Raw genomic sequence first — 24,895 nt, forward strand, 5'->3', positions numbered from 1 at the left:
CACCTGTACATATTGGTACCCCTACTGATGACTGATGCTTTGATACGTATCAATGGATTATTTGACTATTTGTGGAAGACAAAAGTTAAAGTTAAAATATTACAGTGGTTTGAGTTATCTGCGTCCTCTTTTTTTCTGGTTTGGTGTATTTGTTGTGGCCAGTGCACTGTACTTCGCTGTGGTCTGCTGGGGGAGCAGCATTGAGGCCGGCGACACCAACAGACTTAACAAACTGGTTAAGAAGGCCGGCTCCATCATTGGCTGCAATCTGGACAACCTGGAAAAGGTGGTGGAGAGGAGGACACTGAAGAAATTATTATCCTTATTGGATAATCCTGTCCACCCTCTCCACCACCTGCTGCAGGGACAGCGTAGCACTTTCTCCAAAAGACTCCTCCAGCTCCGCTGTCACAAGGACAGATACAGGAGATCATTCCTGCCCACTGCAATAAGACTGTACAATAACTCACCTCTGGCAAAATCCATCACACAACAATAACACCGTTGTCTGTTTTTTCTTGTTTGTTTAAATATATAAAAAAAAAAAAAAAAAAAAAAAAAAAACTTTGCACTATTGTTTAGTTAGTTTTAATTTAATTTAATTATTCTATTTTATTTTATTCTATTTATTGTATATACTGTGCATTTTTATATTTAATATTTTTTACTGTTATTTCATTGCTTTCCTGTATCTATAAATGCTTCTGTAGTGAAAAATTTTTCCCCTTGGGGATTAATAAAATAACTATCTATCTATCTATCTATCTATCTATCTATCTATCTATCTATCTATCTATCTATCTATCTATCTATCTATCTATCTAGATGAAAAGGTTTTTTCATCTTTAATCAAAATTGTGACTATCAGAAATGTAACAATACAGTCTTTAATGTCACAAATGCTGTTGTTTGTTCATCCCAGAAAGTTCACACAAATTAGACTGTTTGCATCTGACACTAAGAAATAAAAAAAAAAAGATGAAATAAATATATAAGATGAAAAAAAAAAAAAAAAGATTTCAAATATTATAATGGTGAGCCAAACACAATCGGCAGTGTGTACTGATGGTAAGGGACCAGGATCAAATGTCACCTCTGCAAGTCTTGAAAAGAAATCCAACTTCATCCTCTGGTGGTCATCTGCTGAAAGTGCAACATGACACAACTTGGCTCCTATTGATGCTCTTCAGGGCAAAAGTCCCAGGCGGATTAAAAAATAGTTTTAAGATGATTATATTGTGATGTTTGTTCATTAATTATAAAGATTTTAATTGGACTAAAAGATCACTCTTAAAACTCGACTTTTTAATGAAAGCTGTTGGTTTACTGTTCAGCTTGTAGTGTTAAAAAAAGTTTGTTCGTGTGTTTTGGTCAATATTAGTTCAATTAGATGTTTGCTTCATTGTGCAGGATGTATGTTCAGAGTCCGACAATAAAATCTCGGATTCATCTGCTGAAAGTAGAAAGTTTCTCTGAGGTCAAAGGTGTGAACCTGCAAACAGGATTCATGACATCACAATTACAAACACATCCTTGTTCAGTAAGCTACTTTTTATACAGTCTGGTTTGCATTTACTTTACACTGAGCAAGATCTTCAAGATAAGAAAGCAAGGTCGTGTATTAAGTAGTAAAACTTTGGAAATAAAATACAAATTTTACTTCTCAATTAATTATGTATTTTTCAATGAGTGAGGAGGCATAAATGCCATTTTAAGTATTTTCTAAGAAGGTCATTGACCTTTAAAAAAAGAAAGAAAAGATATATATATATATATATATATATATATATATATATATATATATCAGACACAAATTATTATTCGGAGATGAATATTCTGCTGTTTTCAAAATTTAGTTTCGGAAAGTTTACAGATAAAAAAACAACAACATAGAAATTCTTCATTTTGGGCACTTTATGGCTCAGTGAATAATAAAACATGATTTTGTAGATTTGATGTTAAACACATGTTTGATGTTAATCTTAGCTACTATGATTCTATAGTCTTAATAGTTTTTAAACTGTTCTGTTGAACAACTGTCTCATTATTTCAATGTATTTTTAATTTTCCCCCCAAAACCTCGTTCTTCCTCAGGTAGGTCTCACCTTTTTCTTACCTCTGAAGAAGACAAACTAAAGTAAATAAGCCTTCACTGCAGCTACATGTGGTCATTATGTCGTCAAGTCTGTTCTTGTGAGCCCGCTGCTCCACAAGTATAGTAGTGACAGAGTAAACTTGGCATGAATGACAGAAGATTTTCCGGTGGAAATCTCGGGTTTACACAGCTCATGCTGCAGGTTTTAGTCTTTAGACTGTACAATAACTCACCTCTGGCAAAAATCCATCACACAACAATAACACTGTTGTCTGTGTTTCGTGTTTGTTTAAATCTAAAAAAAATAAAAAAAAATAAATAAATATATATATATACTGTACTGTATATACTGTGCATTTTTATATTTAATAGTTGTTTACTGTTATTTTATTGCTTTCCTGTATCTATAAATGCTGCTGTAGCGAAAAAAATTCCCCTTGGAGATTAATAAAGTAACTACCTACCTACCTACCTACCTACCTACCTACCTACCTACCTACCTTTTCACATCAACTCCAGCTAAAGTCAATAGAGGGGCACTGGGTATTGACAGGTGTGCCATAAGAGACACTGTCCTGTCTTTTCACCCTTCATTGTTAAAATTTAGTATTAAAATAATAATAATAATAATAATTCCATTTTTATTTTGTAATCATCAAGAGATTAATAGTGAAACAGACTTACTTGATTTCGAATTTACTCTTATTATTTTGAAAATCGGAGGGGTGGTTCCCTTTTAGGACCTGGCGGAAGTCCCTGATGTGAACCCCCTGCAGGTCACTTCTCCTCACTTCTTCTCCGCTGCGTCCTCATCAGCTGTTCCGGCGGCGTGTAGCAGCAGCGGCGGCGGCGGCGGTGCTGGTGCTGGTGCTGGTGGTGGTGGTGCTGGTGCTGGACCCACGAAGCAGGGAGCACTTTCTCATTTCGACACGTCCTTTCCCCCTCCTCTATAGTTCATGTAGCTTTCCCGCTCGATACCAGAGAAAGAAAAGATGAAGATGAGGTACTGTTCTGCGTTGTGTTTTTTTTTTTTTTTTTAATTGAAACTTTTCTTTTTCTTGGAAAGCGGCAAAGTTGTGAGTGTGACTGTCTTCTACCTCTTCAGGTGTTCTTCTCCATGGCTGCAGCGCCTCGTCTGCTGCTGCGTCCTCGTTCTCGTCAGCCCGGATGCATCGCAGTGGCCAGGTAAGAAATGAAGAGCATTAATGGCACGACTCTTGACGGCAGAGTATTTCGGCGACCCTTTTTGAGGCAGTCGTAATGGTTCCAGTTTGTTGCTGGGCATTATTAACACTCAACTTTTTGGGAAATAAATCTTCTAATCCACTCAAAGTGTCCTCACAGGAAAAAAAAAAAAAAAAAAAAAATGCTTTAAATTATATAATACTGACAAGTAGAATTTCTTTGCATTCTCTTTGGATTTATCTGCTTATTTAAGCCCCAGTTTATAGGAGATGGAGGATTATATGGACGCAGATGAGTTTGATTTATGCTGTAAACCTACTTGTTTTACATCTTTAAGATTTCTTTTTTTTTTTTTTGTGGCTATTTTATGAAACAAAACTGCAGAAAAATCTGCAGGAACTCTTCTGTTTGCGAGTCAGTTATTGTGCATGTGAGTGCTCCTGCACTCTGAGCAGTGTGATGTCTGCTTACTGTTGTCCTCCTCGGGCTTGGTTGGCATTGTTTGTGCGCTGTTGTTCTTGGAGCCTCTACAGCAACCCTTTTATGTACGACACCGAGCGGCTGGTGAGCTTTTTTCTTCCCTTTCAGACCTGTGATGACACTTTGTTATGATTCAGTGATAAAACACAGCAGTTCCTCTGTTCTCAGAAGGTCACGGTGGCTTTGGGACTGTTTACAAGTTTTCTTTTTTCTTTTCTCAAGTCCAAAGTCTACAGTGTTTTCAGAACACACTTTGCATTCCTTGTGTGTTTGTCTTGTGTCTTGTTCTGTACTTAGTCGCTGCTGCATCTCACTTCTCAGAGGCTTTTTTTTTTTTCTTCCTCTCTGTGTAATGACCTGTTATAGGCCGACTGGAATGAGCACAACTCTGAACTTGTGTCTGTGGAGACAGTGCAGCATTTTCTGTCTCAGTGATGCTGTTCAAGAGCCTCGAAATGAAAGAACTCTTCTTCTGTTGCTGAATAATTCATCTCTGGACCTCACTAATGTTGTACATTTAATTTAGTAAACGTTCACTTGGAGAAGTGTGTAGCTGTCAGATGATAGGGAGAGGAAACTGAGAGGATGACGATTAATATTTGATTGGCTGTGATCACTGATGACTGGATGCGGCGTTTTGGGGGCTCTGGAGGAGGATTTTGTCTGTAATCCATCTTGTCTTTTGAAACTATCCCATTTTTTTTAAAGCATTCCATCTGATAATCCGAGCAGATTTGACCAAGCGTTATGCGCATTTCATGGCTTTGGAGTACCAAATGCACATCAAAACAGGTAACAGTACTTCAAAAGAGTAAAACATATTGGTAGAAACTCTTCACCGGTGAGGAGTTTTCACAGGAATGCTGTCCCGTCCGTGTGGGTCGAGGTTGAAAAGGCCTGCCACTCTATCTCGAGAGCAGCCTGCGACATGCTTGAATTAGGTCTGATTCTTTCCCATTCCCCCGGCTGGGTCAGGAATCCCTATTGTCATGTGATCTTTGACATGCAACCCAGCATGGTTTTGCCTGAAGGGAGGCAGGACGAGGCGGGGGGAGGGGAGCGGCTGTAAAGGAACACCCCACTGTTCCATTTAATGGCTGAATTAGATGCCGCATTAAAAATCACAGCTGGCTCGAGGTTTTCTCCTTTTTTTTTAGTGCAGAGGCAGGACGGCCAGAGGGACAGGCGAGCCATCTGAAACGTTTAAAGAGGGGGTACATTATAAAAACTGTGCAGTGGGGGCAAAACTAAACTGAAAGTTTATTATTCCTTATTTATCCTTATTTGTGGCCAAACTGATACAGCTGATATATTTGATTATCTATTTTGACGAGGATTGTTTACAAGCTGTTTGATTGACATTACTCCTGTTTGAAGTCATTTCTGCAGCGTCCATCTGATTTATCTTAAGAAAAGTTGATGAAACTCATGTGGTCTGACGCAGAGTATCCTTTGATAAACATCCGCCGATGTAGCACGCAGCGTTTAGATGCAGGAACATCTGCGTCCAGACCTCATGTGTCCCGACTAATTGATTAAACTATTGTTTTTTAAGTCATTTCCTCAAATAGTTATTCAAACGACCACTAGAGGTCACTTAACTTTAAAAAGTTGTAATAAACTGCTTGCACAAAAGACCTATGATGTCGTTTTTTTGGAGGAGGAGAGTCTCGAATATTATCAGTTTACTTTAGTCCTCCATTATTATAAACGGCATCTCGTTTTTTGTGTAGACGGTTGGTCAGGACAAAGCAAGCTATTTTAGGTACCCCTTCAGCTTTGGAAAACACTGGTCCACTTTGTGCCATTTTCTGACCAATAAACCAATCAATTAATAGAGAACGTAATTGACAGACTAACTGATATTAAAAATAATAGTTATAGAAAAGAGCTGAACAAAACTAAATTGTAGAAATTGTTTGAAAATAGATTCCTTTGGGCCAAAAAAGACATATATAAATAAGCATTGACATAAATCTTGTTATTTGTATATACAAAAGAAAGGAAATAATGAAAATAACTAATAAACATGTTCCGATTTCTCACAAGTACAGCAATTCCTAAAATACTCTTTGTTTAGTTTGAAAAATAATAGTAAAACAGGTTTTCTTTGGAGGACATGAAGGAGCACTGAACCCATTGACCTAATGCTCTAAACCTAATGTACTCTAATTGGAAGACAAACTCCTCCTTCCAGAATAAAAGTCAGATTTATGCGATGGCTGTTGGGTTGCTGCCACTGTTAGGATCATTGTAGACCTTAAATGAAATAAATGGGCCGACTGTGCTCAGATTCTGTTGACTCAGTGAACCTTGTGATGTCTAATCCCTGGATTTTCTAGCCAGTAAACCTGCTTATGCATAATCAACATCTTTTGGAAAGTGTCTAGTAGCCGTGAGGCCTAGAAGTTCCATGTAGCGTTTGTTTTGTTGTACTGTGTCAGCCGCCAGCCTTTAGAAAGTTAATTAAACCTCTGCTAAGTAGATGTCTGACTGTGGAGTTTGTGTGTGGGTTTGACTCAGTGTTGTGAGGTTGTGGGTGGGGGTCACTCAAAATGTCAAGTGCATATCTGTATATGCTTCTCTGCCTAGTCCTTTTCTGCTTTTTTCATAAACTTGACAGGTGATTGACCCTTCCTTCGCCGTGCTCTTGCACATGGCAGTATGGCCACTGTTTTTTGAAAGCATTTTTCTGTCAATTACCAAGTTGGGTACAAGTTTACTGCTGATGATGAGTGAAAAGTTCAAGATACTTCAGTAATCTGTCCCCCCCTCCTAAAACTGTCTAAACAATGTTTGTAACAGTATTTCAAAGCAACCTTTTTTTTAAGAGACCTTTTTGTCTCTTAAAAAGCATAAAAGGTTTCTCGATATAAGAAACACACTTCCTGAGGAAACTGAAAAGGAAATCTAAGTTTGGTATAGTTTAGTTTAAAGTCGATGTGTTTTTGTAAGAAGCCATGGTGGTCACATCCTGCTTTGAGCCCTTAATTCAACACATCTGGATCCTGTAGGGAATCTGAAGAGTTGTATATCTACACCCAGACATGGACCAGTTTGATAATTACTCCGATATCACAAGGAACAGTTTGAATTCGAGTGATGTACACCTAGTAAACAGAAAGTAAATGTGGCCGTCTTTGCTTTGCTTTTTCATGTTGTTTGTCATGATTTTTATCTGTCAAGTAAATATGTTGAATTTTTTTACATTTATGATGCATTTATAAGGTTTACATTAAAGATGTATACGATCCGAACTTTTTCTTTCACTACATCCTTTAATTTGCTACAATTTCTCATAATGTGTCACCACACAAAGACACCAGAAAAGCTGTGGCTTAAAAAAAAAAGTGTGATGTGTCAGGTTAGATTACAGTCTGACCTCTGACAAAACCTAAACCAAGTTTGTTGCGTTACATTGTCTCAAAAAGAAAGAGCCGCACTCATTTGGACCATAACCTTGAGTTTATGGTTGTTTCATTATGTGTCAAGAGGGGTCAATAGGGTAATGGTGGTCTTATTGTAATGTTCCAGGTTCAATCCAGAAAGACTGTGCCTATAGCAAACATAAACTGTACCTGATTTAAATCTGGCCTCCATCCCCTTCTGCAGCGATACAGCGCTCTCAGCGCTCCTACCTTGTTTGGAATGCTCCCTGGAAGTCCTGTTCTGTAAACACGTCAAGCACCATCTGCAAATCACACAGGATCTCCTCCATCGTGTCCAAATGGCAGCCCTTGAGCTTGCACCTCATTTTGGCAAACGGAGAGAAGTAGTGAAGAGCGACAATTGTGTTGGTATCATGTTGGAGAACCTAATTTGCCATTGCGCGACAATTCAGGTCGTTTGCGGCACATTTTTTAATTCAGACGCTTCAGAAGGTCCTAGTAGAACTCGGTGTTGACAGTCGGATCCTGCGGTAAGAATTTACGGTGCACAAACTTGTAAATGTTGAAGAAAACCCACCTGGTTGCTCTTGAACTGACGCACCTTCGGTTTTGGACATTGATGTTCTTCAAACGTGTATGTCTCTTGAAACACATCGCCCTTAGACTTTCTGAAGCATTTTAACAGTCTCTGTTGCCAATTTCCCAAGTTTGATGTGCACTCTCTGCTCAAGTCCACAGTGATATCACAAATTTGCCCGTACGAGTGGTCACAAGACCATGGAAACTTGGAATACTTACTCACGAAGGTTACAGCTTCCCCCTGCTTCCTTCGTATTACTGCCCTCCGTCCGTGGCCAACAGAAACAGTCTGAACTCGAATGTATTGTAAATCATCATGTGTCGGCTTGCGAAGAATGATATTTCCTGTCTGTTATTGTCATATGACCCGGTAAAAAGAACCTGTTTTTTTATCATTGAGGGTCTTTTATGGTTAGTTTTTGACCTTGCATCAGAAACAGCCCTAAAGTTAGCTGACTGTATGGATCAGATCAGGGCATTGTGTTGATAATCTAACAGCTATACAGTTTTCCTATCATTGCCATGTTTGAAGAAATGCACTTGCAGGCTTCGCTTAGTATTTGGTCTGCATTTGTGATCTACTGTTATCTTGCTTTTGAGGGCAGACCATCCTTCTGAATGTTACTGACAGCTGTTATTTGTATTTTTATGTGCTCCCACTGCGCAGCATTTCAGCTGCACTCAACTGTTCTCTCATGCTGTCCCTGATGTCAAAATGCCGGGTTGACGGCGGCAAAATACAGAGGGACACCATAATCACTGCTTATGTTCCAAGAGAAGAGGATTTGTAGGGCACACCCAACTATCTCCCGCTCTAATGGCACACTGAGTGCCCTCTTACCTCTCAGCACGTCTTTCCTGTTTGCGGTGAAACCCTCACTTATTTGCTTGTCTTTCCCAGCCCAAATCCTGGTAACGGTTAGTGTAAGGTGTGAAGCAAATTACAGGGACTTTACAGTAAGTTTTGTATTGAAGATCTGAACATAGAGTTGGAGGGAAAATTATTAGAAACTCTTTAAAGAATAAAACAGAACCTTGTCCATCTAGTTATGCATATTTGAAGATACTTTTGAAATGTATTTTTTTCAGTAAAATCTGTCTTGACATCTTTCTTGCACATGTAGATTTACATCATAACACAAGCGTGATGTAAGTTTGTCAACACATAAAGGCTATGGCAGCTCAAAGTATGTTGCCAAGCAACTTCAAGAACCAAAAAAACCCAACAATGCAATTTTTCAGGGGTGAACAAAGTAAACAGTTGCAGCAGTATACTGTTGACCACCCAAACTAAACCTGGCAAAATGCATTCAGCCTGTTTTGGAACCCGTCACATTTCAAGCAAGGTTTCCTTTTACTCTGTGGTCAGTTTATCAGATCTGCCTGCTGTAGTCTAGATGAAAAAGTGGTTTCCATGGCCACCAGGTGCAGATTTTTCCACCACAAAGCCGTATTTGGCTGTAGCAAAGGAAACCGGATCTATCTACCTGGCACTTTGTCCCAGTCTCCAGCTTTAGGTAGTGTTCACTTGTCCTCACTGACAGCCTGCTGAACACAGAGAGGCATGAAACTAGAGACCCCCACCCCCAATCCCCCTCCACCCATTTACATTCTCTTGTCCTAAGAAATCTATACCATCGGGTTTTCACTCCATGATCTACGACTGATTCGGAGTGACATAGACTACATAGGCTGCTTTACGTCTTTAGTTATGATGTGATCCACTTGCACTATTGAGAAGCCACTGAGCATATTTTAACTGTCAGATGTGAACACTGTTAACACAAGCACCAGCTACCACCCAATGTGTTTTTTTTTTTAATGAATGAATAGACCATTCAGCATTTCGTGAGGCCCCTCTCGGGAATGCCATTGTGCGTTTAGAACCTCACTTTGCCGTTATATCCCTCTTTTTGCTCTTCATGTTTTCTTATCTTCTGATTGACTCTCATGATGTGCAGACCGCTTTTCAAGGTACCCTTGAATTCCACTCATTCACCCGTCCTTCAAGAGCTGCCATGTCTGTGGCCACTTCTCTTTTTACCCTCTCACAAATCTCACACCATGGGGGTGTGAACTGAGGAGAATCCCATGGGATGGGGAGATTACCATCAAGCCGAGAGCTCCTGTGACAAAAGAGGGATTTACTGAGTCCTGTACCTCTATCCTTTACTTTCGCGTTGGGCTTGCCGGAAGTAGGACTTTGGCTGGGGAACGGGATTCAATGACATGACCTGTCCTTGCTGTACCTGTTAGAAACTGAGGAGTGGACTTTCCAGGTGCACTTGGTATTGGGTCGTAAGATAAAAAGATTTAGGGAAAGAAACAAAAAAAGGGGCAAACAGCAGTCGTCATCTGTTGGGTCTGCCTCTACTTTTATGGACAAACTAGCCTTAAAAGTGTGTCCGTTTGCTTTGAAGTGAAGTGACTCGACACCAACTTACATAAATTGGAGAGAATATTAGGGAGGACATCCCTTTGTATATACGTCACTGCTTGACAGTATAGTGAAACAGGGGACTTGGGCTCTTGTTTGATCATGTGCGGGGCCTGGATTTGTACAAAGTGTACGCCTCGGTTGCTCATAACTTGGAAGCTGCTAATTGTTGTGTGAATCATGAGCTCGTAGACAATAAAGGGTGCCCTCTATTCACTCGATGGTCGTTACGGGCCAGATGGCACAGTGCCATCCATTGAGAGGCTTAGAGAGGAGCAACATAGGCCAACCATGGGGATGTTAAATATTTAGAGGTCCAGTGAAAGATTTGCAGGTCTATTCGTCTGCTGAGACACTGGCATTTATCGGTTGGAGAGACAAACTGGAAGGTCTGCAGTCAAATATTCTTCCCTGATTGGCCACTTGGTTTTCCATGAAACTAGGTTAGTGCAATGTTTAACAGAGCCCCGTAGTTTCACAGCTCTAGTTTATAACCTTGTTATTTGGGATTGGTAATTGTCTTGGCTTTATAAAGTCTTTCTTGGCTTGAGTTTCCTGTTTTGAATGTGTCTGGCCAAATTAAAACGACAATATAAAGTAAGAATTCAAGAGGACACTTACAATACAGTATCCATCCAAGTGCACTAAACTATAGTGGACTGATTTCTTGTCACATGGGCACATTTTGATGTGTTTTCTTCATTCTAACTGGTCATCTGTCTCACAATTGTCTAATGAAATCATTGTGATTGGCTGTAAGTTGCCAACGCACGACTGACCTGCACTCAACTCCGTGTCTGAACACATCCTGTGTGGACTGAAACTGCTGCTCGTCTGCTAATGAACTACACAGGTTGTGTAGACAGTATGTAGTAAGTTTATATTTACAAAGCTTGTTCTAGTCTCTCCACAGGATGGGAATGAGCTCAGCTTTCAAAGAACTAGTGCCAACCAAAACAAATGGTCGGACCACCTCAACTCATCTCACGTCATCTTGTGTTTTCCCACGTAGCCCAACTTCCCCTCCCGTTGCTTCAGCTCACCTCCTGTTTCATCATTACTACAGGCAATGCAATACACTCTGCACCTGGGTGACAGGAAATGTTCAGTGAAAAGTCTATATGACCCAACCATGACCACTGTTTGCTTGGTGTGTGTCGGCCCTTAAACAGGCACATGCTCTCCTTGGCCATTGGCTAGTTTTGTGCTTATTTTCAACCACTCTCTTATTCCCTCCCTTCTTATCTTTCTCTTTGTGAAAATCTGAAAGCATGATAGAGTTACTGCTCTATGGATGCCTTCTGGCAAAAATAGCTGTTGAGTTTTGGTTTGGCTTGCAGTGCAGAGATCCAATCTTTGGACAATGCTGTATTTGAGAAGAAATTCTCTAACTTCGGTTTATATTTTGATCTCTATCTGTGTCATGTGTGTTTGTGCAGTGGGCCTTGAAAGTAAATGCTTCCTGTTCCTTGTCTGAAAAGCTTACAGACCCCTCTAAGTTTACTTTGGACATTGTTCTGATATGTCTTACCTCTTTTTTGGGTGTCATTTTTGAAATTCCAGTAATGCCTACACCCAATTTACAAGTCATATATTCCCACTTTGGGGTCAAAATATTCCTCAGTACCTTGCTGGTTCACTAAGTTCACTTGTTTCAGATCAGGTTGGTGCACCAGCTCACCAAATCCCCATCACGTGGATTATAACATGCCTTTGCTTGGCTTAAGCTGAAACAGAAGAAGACCATGACCTGTGGGCTTTTTGTACTAAAGTGGCCAGTAAGGGGAACAGTAAACGCTGGCACCCTAGACTATAGTCTGGCCTGTACTAATTGAGGGCCCTGATATTGTCTTGTTGATGAAAGCCCTCTTTGTCCCACTGATTTCTCTTCATCTACTGTATCCCCTGAAGCCTCTGATATATCCATAGGCATAATGTCATTCCCTTCCAGCCATTGTCTCCATTCATTAAAGGGGATTAAAGTGTCAGTTGAAGGTGAAGTATAAACTCACCGGCGGTATTCACTGACGGGCATTTGAAGGTGTTTTGCCTCGCAAGCTAAAAGTTTGTGGACTCGTCAACACCCTTCCAAGTGGATGAGACTTTGGGAACTGTTGGGGATAATTTGAGTGAAAGGTCAAAGTCAGTGGTTCTCATTAACCTGAGAATTAAATGTGATTGGTGGTCTGTAGCCAAGCAACAAGGATTAGGATCGAAGAATGGGTCATAGATCTCAACTATAGATCCTTTAGATATGGAGACATTTTTGAGCACCAATTCACCCAACTCAGATCTTTGTCTACTACATTTACTTATTGTTCAGTGCAGGGTAGGTAAGTGGGAATCACTTTTATCTCCTTTGTTTTAGATGTTTCTTAAATGTGTAGTCTGCTGCAAATGTCAAGGTTTCGGGGCCAATAATCCCCTCTCATGAAAAGAGGAAGGTTTGTGACAAAACATCAGTTTTCCCCCTTTTCATGGTTGGATTTACTGTCAAAGTGTTGATCTGCATTGACATGTTATTGAAGTGCTGTGCAATGCTGAAACTCAACACTTGAGTGAGGCCTAGTGAGTTCAAAGAACCAAGAAAAGGACAAAGACACGGCACTGGCCCGACAGAATGAAGTAACAATCTGCTGCTCGCACAAGCTAACCAGTGCAGAAATGAGATCTGTATGCACATTCTTTCCACAAAAAGCCCACGCTTTCAGTGGAAGATGTTATTTACATATGCATTCGGTAACGACAACAGCAATGGAATGAAATTCATTCTTGGCGTATGCTGGATGCCAAGAGGACGTGCATATGCATCTGCACCTTTGCCAGCATTTTTAGCTGCTCTGTAAATCATGGACCTGTGTAGGCAGGTAGAATTTGTGCATTCAAGGTCAATATGACGGTATGATGGATCATACTGGATGTGTAAAGGAGTTGTTGAAATGGCACAATTTAGTTGAAGCTTCATATTTGCATCTTCAAAAATGATCAAATATTTGAAGCTCACAGGAAATGTTTCCCTTTAATTCAAAGTTTCAAAGGTTGTGAGAGCTTTTTAACTTTTTGTGGTCATATCTAATGTAGATTTGTCACATATTGCAAGCAGAGGAGACCAAAGTTTGTAGCACAGAAAAGGTTCTAATCTAGGAATACTGACAATGATGAAAAAGGTTGAAAATTAGAGAAGGTCTAAATTACAGACAGTATAGTAATAGAAATGGCACCTTATTTAACTTTTAACCGGGACTATAAGACATCATAATGCTGCCACAACATACTGTAACTAAACAACTCAAATCAATCATGTATGTGGTTCAGCTGCAAAAATCTCAGCATGTATCAGTTTCAAACACTGCAAAATGTTTAAAATAATCTATTGATGTTAAAGTTCTATCTACTGCTAGATGCCAAATATACATATGAAATTCATTTGTGTGGTGCTTTTCCTTTGTGATTTACTTAAGTATCAGTGTTACTGATGATTGTTCATGATCTCTCAGGACAAACTAAGTCTTTGCCAGACCCTGACTAATCACAAGTTGAAATCCAGCATGCAAACACTGTCTGCTTTTCTATTTTAGAGCACAACATTTGGGATTTGTTCGAGCAATCATTTCCTCGGCACATGCCTGGACATGGGCATGAGATGTTTTATCTTTGAGTCTTGGTCTTAAGCCTGTCAGGGTGATGAAAACTAACATATTAATGCCAAACCTGTGAAGTGTCAGTGTTTCTGAGCAGCTGTTTAGTTTTTAAATTGTTGTGAAACAAACCTTATTGATCTGGTTTTCACCTTGTAATGTAATAAGCAACAAACCTTGACTTTTCTGTGTTGAAGCATTGCATCGAGGTTGTTAGATGGTCAGTCAATAAATTGTCCCGTGTGACTGGCAGGAGAATCTAAAGAATGCTGATAACCCGGGAAATTTGTCAGTGGACAGTCTGCACGCTAAAGAGGTGGGCCTCTATTTTATTAGACATGAGCACGTCTTGGAATGTGACCATAATGTACCTTTTGACTCCTAGATCCTCGAGTCCTTTGAGTTCCCTGCCGTTGGACAGTTTTGGTCAGAATACTCATTTATGTTTTTGTTTTTTTTATCATATTTTAATTAATTACTTTGAAGAATGGTCAAGGCAAGATACATATTGTAGTAAATTTTAAACTGCCTTTTAGTTACATTCACAGTGCTTTTAATACACTAACTAATAAAGGTTTTTCTTTGGCATTTTTAGCAGATAACAATTTGTCACTAAGCAAGTGAATTTATTCATCAGTCAATACTTTCTACTGCTGCTTCACAATAATGACTTCTAGCAAATAAAGCTATGTCCTGTATTGTGATGCAGGAGCATATTGTGAGCCAATGAAAATGTAAATTACATTTATGTGCATCTATTCTGGCAAAACATCTGAGTCAGAGGTTGAGGTTTCATATTCTTTTGAGTCACATTTAATTTCCGAGGTGCAATCAAAAAGTTCAGACACTAGGTCTGTAAAACCACCATCCCTTTCCAAGTAGTCCTCTTTTTGCAGCATTACACCACTTCCGGCGCGCCTGGAATGCTATTTGGATGTCCCAACTTGTGAGGACATCAAACACCATCTGAGATTCCCAATGGATCTCCTCCACAGTGTCAAAACGGCAACCCTTAAGCTTGAACCTCATTTTGGGCAACTAAAAGGAGTCCGAATTGCCTTCATGCCAAATTTCAGCTCCTTTGTGTTGCATATTTTCCCTCGAGATGCCTCAGGAGGTCACAGAAGGCCTCGATGTTGACAGTCTGACTTTGGTGGATGAATTTACGGTAAACCACTTTAACACATGCCAAAGGAAACCCAACTGGTGACGCTCCTGACCTGACACAACCTCTTTGGTTTCAGACAGTGAGGTTCCACCCGTCTTGAAATGCAAATACCACTCGGACCACCTTGCCCAGCTCGTTGCTCACTTGTCGTAGACTTTCAACTATTTCAACCGTTTCCGTTACTGATTTCCCAAGTTTGACACAAAATTCCATGAGCGCTCTCTGCTCAGGTTTCGGGTCCATGGTGAAATCGCAAATGTACACGTACCAGTGGTCACAAGACTGCGGGTAACACCAAGTGCTTATCTGACACACCTAAGCAGGACAGTCTGTATATGCTAGTTTTTGACTATGTTGGCCAAGTTGTTACCTTTTTTATATCCATTATTATTCTGATTCCTGATCCATAGGTTAAAAATTATTACAGATATAATATTTCTTTTACTAAAACCTGACGCTGTCTGAACGAAATTAAACTCCAATAGTGCCTTCACCACTCCCATGTTCTTGGTGATTTTTTTTGGGGCTCTGAAGCAGTAAAAATGGGTCAAGTGGGGAGATTAGAGGGGCAAGCACACAGTGTGTGAACCTTATGGTCTGTGGTTTAGACCCATGATGTTTGCGGCTGTATCTTATTGCAGCAGTTTGTGGCTACACCGTGTACAATTCCTTTTTCTACCATTTGTGTGGGGAAAGCTATATTCCTCTTCACAGTTCAGACTGGTCTTAGAAAACCTTGTTTTTTTTGTTTCACCTCCAAAGAGTGTGTTGTTTTAGCTGATGAAATCTGGCATGTCCTTACGAGTTCACTGTCAGGTGTTCAAGACTTTCAGATATCAGAGAAGAATCTGTGTTTTATCTCACTGACAGTTCAATCTGAGTAATGGAAGCAGTGTATTACTTTAGGAATATCCTCAAGGCAAAAAAAAGTTTAAGGGATACAATTTTGATAAATTAAGTACATAAATATGATTACACAGTTTGAATCAAGTCTGGAAAGGATGTTTCAGTGTTGGCGTATTAATAAACTTTACTCACAAATCAATTTCATCATTTTATTTATCTTTTTAGATTAAAAAAAAAAAGTACAATTTATGCAAGAGCTGCCAACATTGAAACCAATTGGATTAGGAACAGAGGTCAATTCCTTTGAGTTGAAGCCAAGAAACAAGCTAATAGGCTGCATATTGTGTCCCCTATCACTGTTGTTCAATCCCATTGTTCAGACTTCCTGTAATTTCATTTAATATTTTGTTTGTTAAACCTCATAATGTAGGAATGTGACAAAAAGGCTGCTTGCCGAATTTCATTCTGGCACCTTATATTGGATTGACCCGGTTCAGAGCTCCGTGTTTTGGATCTCGAACGTGGTGCAGTTCCTGTTTGCAGCGTCATAAAAACCTAGCTCAGTTATTTTACAGGCTCAAACTCGCTCACCGAAAGACTTCTACGTGCTCAAATGCTTCGCTGTTTGTGGTCTGTAACTGTAGTTTTTTTTTTTTTAAAGTCCACCTCCAGCGGTGAGATGATTTGACATTATATAGTGTCCCATTATTATAATATATGTTCTTCTCGCATTCATGATAGATGATGTGTTTAAATGCTGTTTTAGTGACGGGGGTAAAACTGAGAATTGACTTTGCGTTGGAGATCAGTTGAAGTTGATGTATTGAGCTGTAAGAATATGAATAAAAATGGGAGCATTCAGGCAAGTTTTCTCGTTATCACCTGTAAAGTTACAGAAAGCAAATGTAACACTGCATTGATGGATGTTGTTGTTGTTTTTTTTAGCCCCCAACAGCATCACACTTCCCCAACTTCCCCACCCTCTAAAGTCTAAAGTCTTCCCTCGGGCTCCTGACTGTCTCAGTGGGCCGGTGGGGTGTGGGTGTGGGCGCTTGGGTCGGGTCGCCCAGCCTTAAGAGGCTGGCCGCTTTCCAAGAGTTTAGTACATCACTGGAAATTCACAATGGGGTGAAAAGTACACTGGCAACTAATTAGCCCTTCATAAAGTCGGCGGAGGACCGTGCTGATGGCAGACGATTTTTCAAAAGATCGGAGAGGTGGATCCGGAGTTGTTGAATGAGCTCGGTGCATTGTGAGAAGTGTTTGAACAGTGGAGGGGGGGGGGGAGCTCTTAGGGATGTGTTGGCTCACATGAGGTGTGTATTTGCCTCCGCTTCCTTCTCCCTACCTCCAATGTCTTTTTTTTTTTTCTTTTCTGCCACCACTTCGGTATTTGCACACATTCCGGCCATGCATACCACCACTCGGCCCGTACAGACCAGCAGCGCTATTGAGTTACTGCTCAGCTACCTAATAGGTCTGATCCGGGCTCAGGAGCGGCATAGTTGCAAGATTGGCTTCCTTATTAAGTCGAGGAGGCAGAAAAAGTCTTTTGCAGATTAGGATGGAAGAGTCCAAACCTTTCACCCACTGTAGCGACACATTAAATGCTCCGGTGTTTTTTTTTTGTTTTTTTTTTGAAAGGAAATCATGCTGCTGGATGATTTCCTTCCAAATAAAAACCCAAAAGATGAAAGTTGATCCACTGATGTTGCGGCTCTGAGCCCTCCCAGGAGGCTTATGAAGGCTCATCACGCGCTAACAAGCCATGACTGATAGTTTCCAGGATTTTTACTTTGAAGGTGGGATCTGTTTATTCTTGGAGGAAGAAGAATAGTGTTTGCAACTCACCTGCATCTATTGTAATATTTATTTTTATCGAATCATTTTCATCTCACCATGAGTTTTCTGTATTTTCAAGGCCCATCTAGGGACGGACATTGCTAGTCAGCTTAGGCTTTAAATGCTGTGGTGTGTTGCATTGTTTATGCTACATACTTGTCCCCACACGATTTAACATAATACAAAAATATCTAAAAAAAAATATCTACTTCTAACAGATGTTCAGCACAAAGACAACTTAAAGTGCTGCTTCATAAATCATTCAGGAACTTTGGAGTCATTCGTGATACTTTGCTTTATCTCTTGTGGCTTTGTGAAATTCAACCTCTGAGCGTCCTTCCTGTAACAATTTGTTGCAGCTGCGGCATACTTTTATAGTTTTTGTTGTATTTATTCGCCAGTTGAATGGTGCATTGTTTGTCAGAAAGAGGAAACGAGGCCACACACACACACACACACACACACACACACACACAGACACACAGACACACACCTCCTCCTCCTCTTCCCCCCAACTGGAGTTCATCTTCCTCCACTGCCAGAAATGCCATGCCGCTAAGCTTTGCATGTGTGCCACTCCAAATTCTAGTGTGTGTGTGTGCGCATGTTAAATAGGTAGAGGATTTTTGTGGCACCCACAATGAAATAGTCCTTTTACACTCCCCCGCCCCACACACACACACACACACACACACACACACACACACACACACACACACACACACACCCTCATCCCCATCTCTGTGTCCTGACTTCATTTAGTCTGTGCTCCCCCTCAGTGAATCCAAATAGCCATAAGCTCAGTGGCTGAAGTCAGAGTGAAGGGTCAGCATGCCTTCTTTGACTGACACACACACACACACACACACACACACACACACACACACACACACACACACACACACACACACACACACACACACACACACACACACAGCAGTGATGTCTCCCTGGTGAATAGTCACAACTTGTGGGGAATGCCTCGGTGCAGACAATAGCGATGTATCCTGACTCAACTTCTCCCACCAAACACGACGGGACTCTGAGGTCTTGTCTGTGTTCCCGCTTCAGCTCAGAGTGATTCAGTCCGACTCGTTTTCCTCACAGATCTGAGTGACTAAGTCGACTTGCACTGCAGATTTTTTAATCGGTGGGAACGGCTAAATCTACAAAAGTCTGTAGATATGTGGCACAAAATTAAAGTAGAGGTGAAACCTTCAAATTTCCTGCATTTCCAACTACCTGTACGTGGGCATTTTCCATTTTTACACAATTTGCACAAAAAAACCCGCATACGTTTTAAATGCTGGAAATTTGGGACAACCCGATAGCCGTGTAGTCAGGGTGGTAGTTAGGGTGGATACAAAAGCCGCAAATGCCCTGAGCAGGAAATCCCTGGTTCAATTACCTTTGCTGCATGTCACTGCCTTACTGTCTTTCCCCTCATTTCCTGTTTACATCCACTCATTTTCCAATAAAGGCATAAAATGCTTTAAAAACAGGGAAATATACTGGAAATTAGAAGGACAAAAATCAGAATGTTGAATATAATGTAACATTGGCTGAGGTAGAAAAGTTGGTCGGTCAGTAAGAACATGATATGTTTCTCACACAAATATGTGAAACAACCATATTTTTTTTATCACGTTTGCGACTTTGTTTTCCACTGTCTGACTTATTGAAGTCATCTCATTGAATTTAATCAACAATGGTTTCATAAAATCTCAATGGAGAAATCTTGATCTCCAAATTCTTCATTTGATGCACTAATCTGATAATATTCACACCACAGTAATTCAGCATTCATTTTGAAATTGAATTAAACTCTACGCCGTACATTTGGATGACAGTCTTCCTATCAGCTTCATTGAGCTGTCTTAAATTTGGCACCCAGGACAGTTGGTCCAAGAGTGAGTTAGAAATATAATGTAAGCACGTTTGTTATTGGCATCAGATGCAAGAAAGTGAGACTTGAGGATCTACAGAAAGCCTCACAACTCTGTGTTGCTACTCGGGCACAATGGTGCTTTGACTGAGCTGCTAACATCAGCATGCTAACATGTTCACAATAACAGTTTAAACATTCCAATGCTTAAGAGATCAAAGCTTTAGTTGTGATTTGTACAGCTGAAGTTCATGGGAATGTCCTTATTATCTCTGCAGGTGTTTGATTGTAGCTGATATCGGAACTAGTCCATCGCCAAAGTGTTTACCAGTCATCCTGCAGGGGCGGTCATTATTGCCTTTACAAAATTTTAGATAAGTCCTACCAAGTCGTTGTTGACATGTTTCACGAAGAACCACAGATAAGAAGTGCAAAGGGCGGCTCTGGAGCTTAAGTGAAATAAGTCATCCTCTGGGCACCGTAGATATCTGCACCACTGTCCATTCAGCAGTTTGGAGGCATTTCACATTTGTAATTATATAAAAAGAAGGTTTAATGAGCAGAAATCCAGAATGGGATCAAATAAATGCAAATTTTGACAGTCACAGTTAATGACGTGAACCCCGGTGTAAAGACAAGAAGTTGTTGTGTGCTCTACAAAGAGACAGCGTAGAGCAGGCCTTCCTTTAGAAAAAAAAGACATTTTTCTTGTCGTGTAGTAGCTGAAGGACACACTAATGTGAGTGTTAGACGGGTCTGACTGGGCCTGGGTCTGCCCTCTGAGTTCTGTCGGATCTTTGATGTCTGGGGATGAAAGGACGAAGCCCTCCAATCTTGTCTTTCGTCTACAAGGACAGCCTGTGTAAGTGTCCTCCACACCCATTGCATTTTCTCCTTGGACCAGGTCACAAAAGTTAACTTGCAGGGGACAGAAAGAAGGACGAGTAAAGAGAGCCGGTATTCAGATGGCCAGACTTTAAAAGGTGACACCGTCCTTCAGGACCTGTTTTGTTTTCTATTTTTTCACTGCTGCCTTGTAAGGTTTTGACAATGTTTGATTTGCTTAGTTCTGTTTATTTTTTACATGTTTTCCTGTATATATGGTGTCCTTGAAAGCAGCAGTCTTTAAAAGTAAAAAAAAAATCTCCCCTGTAAGTGTAGAACTGGGTATAAAACTTGTTCGCATGTTCTTTTTATTTTTGGATCATTTGAATTACGGCTGTTAAAGCGAGAAGACACAGGAATAAGTCTGTTTTATGCACACATTCATTTGAGTTCAGTTAATTTCGCTGGTAAATGAGGAAGGAAACTTCTGGCTCTCCAGTAACATTTGGTGCAGCAGCATGTTAAACTAAATCTGTATGTGCATCTACACCGCGGTCAAAGAGTTGAAGTTTGACAGAGACACATTTTTCGACTCACTCTCACGTCAAAATTTTGTCATAGTTACTTTGAGCCGCAGCTTAAAGCATATTAGTTTCACAATAATGGCTCATGAATTGTGAGATGCTGTCCAACAAATCCTGCTGGTGTTCAGAAGTACGCGTTAAGTGCCTTCGGTTTAGGCACCAAATCCCCAAAGTAACGTCACATACATGAGTTACGTTACGTTCGTTTTATCTACTTGCGTTGCTTAAGATAAATCCTCGCTGATTTTTTGCTATCTCATGGATTCAAACACCGGCCTCCTGCGTGAAAGCAAGCGGTAACATCCACGCCTAAAAAAAAAAATGAAGCCGACTGCGGAAGTGATAAAAAAAAAAAAACTTGCAGCTCCTCAAACGGCCACTTGAGGCTGGTTCAAAAAGTGAGTTGATCCCCACAAACCTCAATGTTTAAATGCTTTTGTTTTCAGCAGAAAATAAACGGCCGGTACCAAAACAGTTTTGGTCTCTTCAGCTAATTTCACTGTTCGTGGCAACTGTACGGAGGTGGAGGGCTTCATTTCTGCTCAACTCACACGTTTGAATTGTATCAAGGCTTAACATTATGCGTCATTAAGCCGAGGCTGCGTTGAGTGGCGGTTGACGAGCTGCTTACAAGTTCCAGGTCAGCCGGAGCCGTATAGACGGAGACTCTTCACGCCAGTTGTAGCAATCAGGCTTCATTGTTCCCGCCTTAGCTCCATCGACCCACCACTTGTTTTGCCCATTTTTGGATTACCGGTTAGATGGAGTCAGGTGCTGCCAAAATGAGGACCGTCGGAGCCACCCACGCTGAGCGGGAAACCACTCAGGAAACCAGCAGGTGACGTCATGGAGACTACATCCAATCTTTACACAGTTTACGGGTATAAGTCTGGTTTGAATCATCCAAACACCCACAACCTCTTCCACACCAACACTTCCTCACTCTTTCTTTCTCGGACTTCCTTCTTCTCTCCCCCCCCCCCACACCCAGAATCAAGCTTGGGCATCTTACAGTTTTCGAGATGTTATTGTGAAATTTGTGGACCAAAGTTGCGATTACACATCTTGGTGCAAGATGGGACACTTTCTGTTGTGTTGACTTTTATACTTCAGCTCATTGGAATTGAAATGAAACATGGACTATGACGTTAACGGGCTGTCTTAATTTAAATATGTTCTCATCCACATGTAGCAATTGTTCCTATTTTATACATAATTTCCATATACATTTGTACTCTTTTAGCCATGCATATGTTCACTTCCAGCCCATTTGAACGAGTTAAGTTTTCATATTTGCATTGAGACCACAGTAATATCTCTTCCTTAAGTCCTTGCAGGGAAAAAAACAACAACACTCCCGCAGCCATCTGTAGTCGTTCAGTGACATGACTAATGCGATGCAATGATGAGGGAAATCCCTTCACGTCTGTTTAATCCATCGAGGCCCGTAGTAATTCAGTTGCTGCTTCATGCGTCTGAAAGATGACAAATTCTGCCACAAGCTCTCACTCTGTCCTCCCACGCTGTCTCTCCGCGTTTCTCCCGATGCTTCATGAAAGGATTACAGACGTGAAGGGAATCACATGTGGATCGAAAACACCTCCATCTTCTCCCCGGACCAAATCCCTGAGAGATCACCGAGACTCGATTCACCAGATCCTTTGGAGGCGTTTGCAATGAGCCATGTTGCTTTCTGATATTTTCATTTTAGAAAATCGATACTTCGCGCGAGTGCCGCTGTTTCTCAGATCGGCAATCACGTCAAAGAGGAAGGTCGTCTGTTGGCCGAACTGCGTCTGGCTTCTTTCCAGGAGGCTGTAGGTGGTTCAGAGCTCCGCCCTCTCCGACTGACCACACAAAACCCTCGGACCCCGGGGCGACACGTCTGGTGCGCCTGGTTTTCCTCTTCCACGTGCAGTATTTTGGTATCGCAAAGCCTGAACCAACATGATTGGAATGCTTCTTTTTTTTTTTTTTTTTTTTCTCTTTTGTCCCCTTTTTTTTGTGTGTAAAGAGGATCTTTTTGTTCTAATGGGATAATTTAAGTAGGAATGTTTTCAACTTAGGGCTTTTAAGCCGGGTGTGTTGGGGACTGGTCAGGGTCGAAGAGTGAAAAGATGGATGTTACAGAGAGAGTTTTGTTGTTCTCTCTCTCTCTCTCTGTTTGTTGTTTGTTTTAGACTCCACGCTTTATTTATTCCATAAAAGCCACCGCATTCGGCTTTTTTCTTTTTTGAATGTTTACGTAACTTTGGCACAGCATCTAAACAACACAAATCTTTCTGGCCTCATTTAACCTTTAAAGCTCAACTCTAGCAGTTTTAAACATAAAGATCAGTTTATTATTTGTTAGTGCACATAATTAAGCTTGTGAAAATGATGCTGTTGTGAATTTTTTGGCAGAAAAACGACATGCAGTTTAAAAAAAATTGGGGTTTTTCCCAGCGTTTACTCTGATTATTACTCATTTAAATGCAGTGATGTTTTCCTGTCTGAGCAAGAAGATACTAATTGCACGTGTGATTTTTGTGACTCTGGATCTTGTGCTGTATTCTGATCATGAGTCAGCAGTATTTCAGGGTTTTATTACTGCCGCCTTTGCGTGCATGCGTTGTCTTGTCTCCCGTGAAAGCTTTCATCTGCAGTTTCTTTGCTTACAGTGGATTATGGAGATGAAGTTCCAATGATAATTCAAACCCGCAGAATTTCCTCTTTTCCGTCCCACTTCTTCCTCCACAACTCACTCTTCTGCTGAGCTCAGAGAATAATTAGCTCTGAAATACTTTTTTTGTGTGTCATGCTGCATGAGCAAAAATGTAAAAAGTTGCTTTTATAAGTGCAGACCACTTCCCACGTCATCGAGCTTCGGGTGAGCAGGTGTGGGTGGAGAAAGAGCTGGTCTATTGTCTCATGAATTAAGTTTTCTTTCTCACAAAAAAAAACGTTTAAATATGTCATTTGTAATTGTGATATGAACAGAGATGAGTTTTTAGTGGTTTAACCCTTGTCTCCTGACATGGAGAAGGACTTTAACAACACGTACTGTTTTTTTTGAGTGTTACTCACCCACCGTAGACTCGAAAGTTTTCTGTAAACCTTTCTTCCTTCACGGAGGATCATCAGCTGTGATTCATGACTGCAAGAGTCGTTTCCGGAGAGTGACGGCACGGTGACGAAAACGATCTTCCAGCGTCACCATCTCCGTCGCTCCAGTATGTCCTGATCATTAAAAGTGACCCCTGCGAGCCAAATAGTGAGCATAAAGGAGTTTTTAAGAAATGACATGTCTTTAAAACAATCTATTAAAAGCAGCAAACAAATATTTTATTTACCAGCTTGTTGCCTGCTAACACAAAGCAGACAGAGCAGGTCAGGTTTTAAGAGTTCAGACATACAACCGGGTTACCAAAGTTCTGTTTGGTATTTAGCTTCATGTGGACTTATGATGCTGCTTGTTGTCGAGCATTTGTCCCCAAAAAACCACAAAAAAACCACAAAAAAAAAAATCCACTCGTTTATTCAATTGAATTTGTTTCTCGTATGAGACCAATCGAGGTCACTTAACGCTCGGCTGGCTGGGTAAAGCTTCTGGAAACGACTCCCTTTCACCAACAAAGTCACAGAAGAGCGCTCCTCTAACGACCGCGGTCCCCGGTACCTTTTGATGTTCAAACACATGCTTCACTCGTTTTGGGATTAAGAGGCTGAGGAAATGGGGTGGTTGACACTGCTGGAATTACCCAACGATCTGTTAAAAAGAAAAAAAAAAAAAAAAGCCCCAAAAGCTTAATTCCTGCTCTTTTAAGCATCAGCTTCGTTCGCTGGATTGTGTGGTTGAATGTGGACACACGGACACACCTCTGTAATGCAGATAAAAGTAGCAGAACTAGGCTCATTACCACCTCGATGGAGCGCAGCAACTGGGCAATACTCGCATTGGTG

At 40.7% G+C, this 24,895-nt stretch overlaps 1 protein-coding gene across 1 annotated transcript in view; it reads left to right on the top strand.

Moving 5' to 3' along the window:
- The first annotated feature begins 2,906 nt into the window (after positions 1–2,906).
- col18a1a (collagen type XVIII alpha 1 chain a) overlaps positions 2,907–24,895 on the top strand; it is a 75,817-nt gene continuing 53,828 nt past the window's right edge. The window contains exons 1-2 of the mRNA XM_069154830.1: positions 2,907–3,098; positions 3,201–3,280. Coding sequence (XP_069010931.1) covers positions 3,088–3,098; positions 3,201–3,280 — 91 coding nt within the window. The 5' untranslated portion in view covers positions 2,907–3,087. The remainder of the gene's footprint in view (positions 3,099–3,200; positions 3,281–24,895) is intronic.

Source organism: Embiotoca jacksoni, unplaced genomic scaffold (genome assembly GCF_022577435.1).
Source record: "Embiotoca jacksoni isolate LCO1_2020_lvr unplaced genomic scaffold, fEmbJac1.0.p SCAF_2, whole genome shotgun sequence".
Lineage (NCBI taxonomy): Eukaryota > Metazoa > Chordata > Actinopteri > Embiotocidae > Embiotoca > Embiotoca jacksoni.